The 8832-nt window shown below is 41.5% G+C and overlaps 1 protein-coding gene across 1 annotated transcript in view; it reads right to left on the bottom strand.

Moving 5' to 3' along the window:
- Positions 1-2519: 2519 nt before the first annotated feature.
- anp32b (acidic (leucine-rich) nuclear phosphoprotein 32 family, member B) overlaps positions 2520-8832 on the bottom strand; it is a 55222-nt gene continuing 48909 nt past the window's right edge. Inside the window, exons 5-7 of the mRNA XM_072258057.1 lie at positions 8312-8430; positions 4692-4758; positions 2520-2987 (exon numbers count right to left, since the gene is read on the bottom strand). Coding sequence (XP_072114158.1) covers positions 2914-2987; positions 4692-4758; positions 8312-8430 — 260 coding nt within the window. The 3' untranslated portion in view covers positions 2520-2913. The remainder of the gene's footprint in view (positions 2988-4691; positions 4759-8311; positions 8431-8832) is intronic.

The raw sequence follows: 8832 nt of genomic DNA, 5'->3' as shown, positions 1-8832 counted from the left end.
GGTTCAGGTCATACTCCAGAGATTCCAACAAAATTCCTGGCAGACATCCAGATGAGCTGCTCAGCCAGATCTGCTTTCTCAGGTGAAGGGACAAATTCATATTGTAATATTTGTTAATGAGCAGGGGAACTGCCTTCTACCCTTGGCAATGCTGATCACTCAATCAAAAATAAAGACTGCATTGCTGTTTTATGGGAACTCCATGCTCACAAGTGATCGGATATGTATCTTACAAGAGTAGTTTACTTCTAAACTACTTAACTAGTTGGAAATTGCTTTGGGATGAAAGGTGCTATTAAAATGTGAGTCTTTCCTTAGTGAAAGGCTTTGCTCTGTAGCGCAGAGGCTCGAAGGAAATTCCTGAGGCCAAGATCAAACATCAACAGCTGATCAATGTGCAGTACATCCCACCGGCATTTTGTGTCAAGTCTGAGAACAGACAGTCTCTGCAGGAGTTCGGCAAAACTTCCTTCGCTCTGTTTATGGTTTACTGAATTAGACCTCTATTCAAACTTTGGGTATGGGACACCTCTATATTAGCAGAAGTCTATTTATTTGTGTGTGTTTCTCCTTCCACAGATATTACCTGATCAACTGAGTGCTGGCAACATTTTCCATATTTACTTCAGATTTCAGACATCTGCAGTTTTTTGTTTATTTTGCCCTCTGAAAGTGTTGGGATCTTCATGAGCAAAGCACTCTCAGTTTTGAATATTCCAGTACTGGGGATAAGCTACAAGTTTCAATAAAGATGAATTATTGAGGTGACCCAGGTTGAGTTGTTGACCCAGACACTCATATCCTGCTCAATTGACTTGTTGCTGGGCACAAATCCCTGAATGTTTGGGAAACCAGTGAGACATCTGCATTAACACTCCTGCAAGATGTGCTTTTTTTTAAAAAAAAGAAATAATATCATAAGAATAAAACTAGAAACAGGAGATGACCAAACAGTCCTCTGTTGTACAATTTAATATAACAGGATTATTCCTCTGCTGCACTTTAATCATCCAATCATTTTACCTACTAATTCAGCTAGTGTTAAAAGAAATTCTGTATTACATAAACTTAAAAATTAAGAAACCACGTCCCCCAGAGGTTGAGGATTTCAGAATTCTATACCCCAGAGGGATGTGAAGTTAGATTATTTGGGTTATTTAAGAGGAATCATACAGAACATTTTTTTTAAAGCGTAAGATTAGTAAATTGAAGACTCTTAAGTTATTGGCCCGTAAAAGGATATGGGGCTTGGAGCAGGTCGGCCTTGATCATACTAAAAGTGGTGGGGCAGACTTGAGGGGCCAGATGGCCTACTCCTGCTCGTATTTTCTGGTGGTCCAAGTACAGTGCAAAGCAGAACAAAGGGACCATAACGATGCACTGTGAAGGGGGATCACATGCTCTCCACCAGGAAATAACACTGATTGTGGCAACCGGTGTTTATCAAGTCACAAGTGCACGCATAAAGTCCAAGGCACAAGAGTTGCTCCCTGAAATAAACCCAATTTTAAACAATGCAAAAAAAAAGCCACAACATTTACAAGTATATCATGACCAGTAAGAACAACATTAAAACTAGACACAAATCAACTGAAAATACAAAATACTGAGTCAGAGTGGGTGGGGCTTTAAGAGAGGCAAGAGGTAGCGACTCTATGGGACAAGTTCCAGTAGGTACTTTTCCCCAGGATGATACATAGCTGAGAACAGGTGGAATAATTCATCACAGAGGGTTGGCAATGGTATGTAGCCATCTAGTATGTTTGAGGTCGAGACTGATAAGATCTTTGGATGCTCAGAGCTTTATGGAAAATGCTTTTGAGCCTGGGAAGTGGAGTTAGGAGAAAGGGTCAGCCCTGATCGTAAAAGGAAGACAGAGCAAGCTCACCTACTCTTTGTTTTTTTCCTGCTCTTATATCCCATAGTGGGCATTTTTCCATATTTACTTCAGATTTCAGACATCTGCAGTTTTTTGTTTATTTTGCCCTCTGAAAGTGTTGGGATCTTCATGAGCAAAGCACTCCCATAGTGGGCAGTGGTGAGTCAATTTCAACTTTAATTCTACAGGACAACCATCCTCAGGCAGTCCTATTGAACATTTTTGTGAGATTGTGTTCCTCTTCTCCTGATTTCTTTGTCCCTCCTGTACTTCAAATGGATGTTCAGTCCTGTTTTAAGAGCTCTGGTTTCCCAAGGACTCTTGGTGCACAAGTCTTGACCATCTGGCTATGCTAGGCATCATTTTTCCCCCTTATTCACATGGATGGGCAGATTTTAAGCAGAGGCATAGACTCTAGGTTACACCAAGGGTCTGGAATCCCGTCTACCTAGGGATGCCACCATGCTTATTCCCATTCCCACCAAGACAGCTACCTTCCATGCTAAAAGCCCAGAAACTGAACTTAAAAATGAATAGGCTTTTTAAAAGAAACCATTTATTAACTTTCCAAAAACTGTTAGTTTAGAAACATCTTGCATTTGTAAATAACACCCAAAATGGTATTGCAATGTAGAACAAATCCAAAATTTTAAGATTTTATTTACAAAGCTTTTGACTTACATAAAGATCAATGCTATAACCTCTCTGTAACAGGCAGCCATTTTACAAACATGACTATCCAAATCACTTCATCTGTTCTTGTTGCTATGGTAATAGTCTTAGCAGGAAACCTAAGAAACCCCAACATCATAAAAGCACTGGACCAAATTCTACCCAGTTTTACTACTCCATGGAATATCGATTAACTGCATTATAAATACATGGAATGTCAAGACAGTGACAACTGCTGGCTCAGTGATATTCAGTGCTGTGACGATACCCAGCAATTGCCAATCTGGGGTAGGGCTCAAGAGGGGCAGGAAGGGCAGTAGAGCCCATTGAGTACTAAATAGTCTTTCAGGTCACTTGGATTCCTAATCATCATCTTCTTCCCCTTCATCGTCTGTGTCTCGTTTTCTTTTCTGCCCTTTTGCACATTCATCTTCATCTGTAAAATGACAGCAAATTATTTCAGCCATGAGTTTTAGGTCAATGTATTTTACTGAATACCTGCATAGCACTTTAACTGTATATTCTGTATTCTGATATCGCTTTCCCCTTGTTGGAACTCAGTGTACTGGTGCGATGAACTGATCTGTATGGATGGCATGCAAAACAGTTGTTCACTGTACCTCAGTGCATGTGACAATAATAAACCTATTTATCATTTGTCACAACATATCTCACAATATGGGGTGGCACGGTAGTGTAGTTGGGTTGCACAACACTTTACAGTACCAGCGACTCGGGTTCAATTCCCACCACTCCCTCTAAGAAGTTTGTACGTTCTCCCCGTGACCGCTCGAGTTTCCTCCCACATTCCAAAGACATTCCGGCTCAGAGTTTAGGTGAGCACCGTAAATTGTCCTGCGTTGGGCTAGGATTAAAATCGGCGGTTGCTGGGCAGTACCAATTGAAGGGGAGGGAGGGAGGGAGGGAGACAGGGATGGATGAATATCTCAGCTTGCTGCTTCAAACAGCTATCTGTTGAAATGTGACTTAGCTACTTTCACAAAGCAAATGTTAGCCCTCAACTAGGTTATCATCACAGCACAGATCCTGGAATGGTGTCAAGGTCAAGACTTGGGGTAAAAGTTAAAATAACCTGAATGGTATCAGGGTTGAAAGACTCAAGGGCAGCACATTGGTATGATCAGGAGGACTGCTGCCTCATTGAACGTACTCTGCCTACAGGTCCGTGAGCAGTGGTGCTCCACAGGTATCTGTTCTGGGTCTCCTACTCTTTGTTATTTTATAAGATGACTTAGAAAATGGAAGGGTGAGTTAGAAAGTTTATGGATGACAAAGGCTGGTGGTACTGTACGTAGTGCAGAAAGTTGTCGTAGGCTGCAATAGGACATTGACAGGATGCAGGGCTGCATTGAGAAGTATCAGACTGTGTTCAATCTGGAAAAGTGTGAAGTGATACAGGCACTCTCTGGAAGGTCAAACTTGATGACAGAGCACAAAGTTTATCGAAGGATTCTTAACAGTGGGAAGGAACAGAGGGATATTGGGGTTCATGCCCATAGATCCTTCAGAGCTGCCGTACAAGTTGACAGGATAGTTAAGAAGGTCTTCGTTAGTCAGGGATTGAGTTCAAAAGCCATGAGGTAATGTTGCAGCTCCATAAAACCATGGTTAGTCCACACTTAGAATATTGTTTTCAGTTCTGGTTGCCTCATTATAGGACTGGGTGCTGAGGAGGTTCACTGGGATGCTGCATGGATTAGAGAGCATGGTTTATGAGGAAATGATGAGCGAGCTAGGGCTTTGCTCTTTGGAGTGAAGGAGGATGAGAAGTTTCTTGGTAAGATGATAAGAGGCATGGATTCTTGAATCTGAGGCTAAAACTGATAGAACTTTGAATTCAAATGCAAGTATTAGTTAGAAAGTGAACAAGGACGAAAATTATCCAAGAAGGGTGGAGTTGGCACAAGGAGACGTGATTGGATTTGGGAACCAGGTACAACATTAACATTCAGAGAGCTGGGGAATAACTGAGGAGAAGTCTGCAGGGTTACAATGGAAAAGAAAAGCAGGTATGTTTGGACTAAGTGGAGAAATTCACAAGAGCTGACATAGTGGGGTGAATGACTTCCTTTGTGTTGTATATGGTCTACAGGTGAAGAAAAAGAAGTGTAGTCAATACCTTCATCCTCATCCTCCTCCTCTTCATCCTCCTCTTCATCAATTTCTCCATCTTGTCCATATCCCTCCTGCAAAACACACAGCAGTATTTCAATTACAAAGTGTCTCAGCTGGGCCTACAACGAGTAACCTTATGGGTCCCACCTTCAACCCTATCCAGTCCCTTCCTACTCCTTTGAACATGATACCCCCTGGACTTGGTTACTAAGAACAGGGGAGTCCTTCACTCTGCCTTGGTTCGTATCTTCTATAAAATTAGCATCAAAAGAGGTCATTGCCACATTGCTATATGCGAGATCACGCTGTGCATATATTAGTTTCCAAGTTGCAAAGTCCTTTACTGTCCAGAGTGCACAGGAACTCAAGAAATTTAACTCTCTCTCCTTTAAGGCTCTGGAAGCAGCAATAAGCACCAAATAATAATACAGCTTTGTTGTCTGGCAGTTCCTGAGCATTGTTTCAAACGTGCAAGGATGCTCAGCAATTAAATAAATCATCTCAGAGTAAAAAAAAAACATACTGGCTCGCTGTGGATCAATTTCAAGATCTGGTTACCCAAAAACTACTCATGTTTGCTGATGACGCCATTGTCGTAGGCTGAATCACAGATGGTGATGAATCAGCATATAGGAGGAGATTGAAAATCTTGCTGAGTGATGCATAACAACAGCTTCTTACTCAACGTCAGCAAGACCAAGGAGCTGGTTATTGACTTCAGGAGGAAACCATAGGTCCATGAGCCAGTCCTTATTGGACGATCAGAGGTGGAGAGGGTCAGTAACTTTAAATTCCTTGGTGTTATTATTTTGGAAAAGCTGTTCTAGTCCCAGCAAGTAAGTGCAATTACGATAAAGAATAGCAGTGCCTCTACTTTCTCAGGAGTTTCTGAATATTCAGTATGAGATCTAAAACTTCAGTAGGTGTGTAGTGGAGAGGATATTGACTGGTTGCATCACAGCCCGGTATGGAAACACCAATGCCTTGAACAGAAAATCCTACAATAAGCAATGGATATAGCCTAGACCATCACGGGTAAAGCCCTCCCCACCATTGCGTACATCTGCATGAAATACAGTCACAGGAAAGCAGCATCCATCGTCAGAGACCCTCACCACCCAGGTTATGTGGTTATGTTCTCTTCTCTCCGCTGCCATCAAGAAGGTGGTGCAGGAGCCTCAGGCCTCGCACTATCAGGGTCAAGAATAGTTATTGCCTCTCAACCATCAGGCTCTTGAACTAAAGGGGACAACTTCACTCACTCCATCACTGAAATGTTCCCACAACCTATGGGCTCAGTTTCAAAGACTCTTCATTTCACGGTCCTGGTATTTAGAGCTTATTTATTTATTTAATTTATTATTTCTTTCTTTTTGTATTTGTACAGTTTGTTGTCTTTTGCAAACTGGTTGAACTCCCAAGTTGGGCGGTCTTTCATTGATTTTGTTATGGTTATTATTCTATGGATTTTTTGAGTATGCTCGTAGGGCAATTAATCTCAGGGCTGTATATGGTGACATACATGTACTTTGATAATAAATTTATTTTGAACCTTGCAGTTGGTGTGGAAACAATACCGAAATGTACATGCTTCTCTCTCTCCAAAGTTACTGAAGGAATTTTCCCTTTGAGCAGCCAAGCTCAGTAAATAATGTTGATTGAAAACACACACTGCTCAGATACATCCATGAGGTGGCCCTGTAGAAATAGCAGACATTCCACTCTGGGCCAAGGAATGTTTCTCTGCCCTGATTTACCAATAATATGGAATTGGTTTACAATATCTGAGACAATAAGGCCCACTACACATGTACCACCTACTGGTTATGCCTCTCTATTTCTGGGCAGCCGCAGATATTTTCTTCAACCCTCTGTTGAAGGTCAGTATGCTGTCTGCTCCCCAATGCCCTACCGGATCAGAACATCAGCTGTGCAAAACAGTTCTCAAAACTCTTGGTGGAGGGCATGTGGGTGAACATCTCTTCCTCCTACCACTGGAGACACAATAACCCCATCTCCTCCCACTTTGGGAAAGACAGCAGCACTCTTATCTAGAGTACAAAGTTATTAGTAACAAGCAACAGGCAGACGGCAAAGGAAATTCCACAGCTGGCTATTGATCCTCACCAATTTTCACAAATGCACCATAGAAAGCACCCAATCTGAATGCAGCACTGCTTACTATAGCAACTGCTCTGCCCAAGGCAGCAAGAAATTGCACAGTTGTGGACACAGGCCAGTCTGTCATGAAAACCAGCTGTCTCTCCATGGACCTTCTACTGGTTCATCCAACATAATCAAAGACACCCTCCACCCCAATCATTTCCTTTTCTTCCCACTTCCAGAGGGTAAAAGATTTTTAAAAATTGCTTGAAAACAAACACTTCCAGGTGCAAGGACAGCTTCCATCCCACCGTTGCAATTCACTTGAACGAACCTCTTCTATGATAAAGATGAATTCTCGATCGTTCAGTCTACTTTGTTGTGGCCTTGCACCTCGTCTATCTGCACTGCATTTTCTTTGTAATTGCAACACTATATTTTGCTTGTTATTGCTTTCCCCGTACTACTGTGATTTACTAATAAATGATCTGTTTGGATGGTATGAAAAAACATTTTCACTGTATTTTAACACATGTGACAATAATAAACCAGTTATCAAAGTAAAAGTGTTGCAGCCACAAACTTATTCAAATGGTAGGGGCAATTGGGAGGGATCAAGTGGTCTACTTCTGGCTTCTACTCATGTTCAACTTTATTGCTCACTACTGATTAGGAAGACTACTCAAACTCAGGAGGCTTCATCCACTTTTCCTTCAGCTAGCAAATATATAGCAGACTTCCCCAAAGTCCGTTCCCTCAGTCTGCACGTAGATCCTTAAAAAGATCTCCTTGGCAATTGCATGATAGACAGCTTGTTTGCAGTACTCATGCAAAAGAAAAAGCATTCTTCCTGCAAAATATGATTATTTAGGTCCAGCAACATCGGATCACCCAAGAGCTCTTTTCCACTTCACTCCCATTGCTGTACTGCATGTTAAATTAGCGGCATTTCCGATAGATGGAACAGCACTGCTTGTATACGCCTTCAGGAGTTAGCTAAGAATGGTGAGATCTTACAGCACACTGCTTAACAGCACTGCAATGATTGCAACACTGTCAGTTTCAGCAGATAATTACACAGGAAAGCCCAGCAACACTGCTGATGAACTTTGCATTATGAATACATGTTATCTTCACAAACAGCATTAAAGTTACCCACAAAGCTGCTAAAAGAATAGTCTAGGCTGAGGAGTTTGGTCTTCTAAAACTTGGAAGTGCAAATGTTTACACTGATCTGTGGGATGTACTGGAAGTGGCACTTTGGAAAGATGCCTTCTCTGACCATTTCTCTTTAACCACTGGCTGGTGTGCATTGGTTAAACTTCCAATGACCAAAGTCATGGAAAATGCAAAAGTTTCCTTTACTTCCAATAATTTTTGACAAGCTTTATTGGCTCATTAAATGACAAAAACATTGAAAATACAATCAAACACTTGAGACTTTAAAAAAGCTATGATAACATAGAAAATACTAAAAGCCAAGCATATAGAAATCTGAATTTCACACTGTTGAATCCTTACCTCTTCCTCTGCACTGATTTCATCTTCGTCATCTTCCCCTTCTTCATCTTCATCCTCCTCATCATCAAGCTCTTCCTCTCCGTCTTCCTCCTCATCGTCTTCCTCCTCTTCTTCACCTTCTGTAAACGATAATTTCAAAGCAAATCCCCTCAGGAATATTCCATGCAAACATTTATTTTGAACCTTGGGTCTTTCTAACCCATCCACAATAGGCAATGTATTCTTACTTCAACTTCCCAGAAAGTAGATTATCCAAAACATCTCACAGGCATTTTAATCCCTCCATTTTCACACAATGCTCTCCAATAGTTAGATTTGGAGAACAGAGAGGTCATCGAGAGCGGGAGAGGTACAGCATGGATTCAAGTCTTTTGGCCATCAAGTCAAAGCCAATCATCATCTATCCATGTTCCTTGGAGCAGTGAAGATTAAACAGAAAGTACAACAGAGCTGTTTAAATTATGAAGCCCAACACAATCCAACACAAAGCATCCCATGTGAATTGGTGGAGTTTACTGATA

This window comes from Mobula birostris, chromosome 5, assembly GCF_030028105.1.
Source record: "Mobula birostris isolate sMobBir1 chromosome 5, sMobBir1.hap1, whole genome shotgun sequence".
NCBI lineage: Eukaryota > Metazoa > Chordata > Chondrichthyes > Myliobatiformes > Myliobatidae > Mobula > Mobula birostris.
This window is presented reverse-complemented; position numbering and strand designations above follow the sequence as displayed.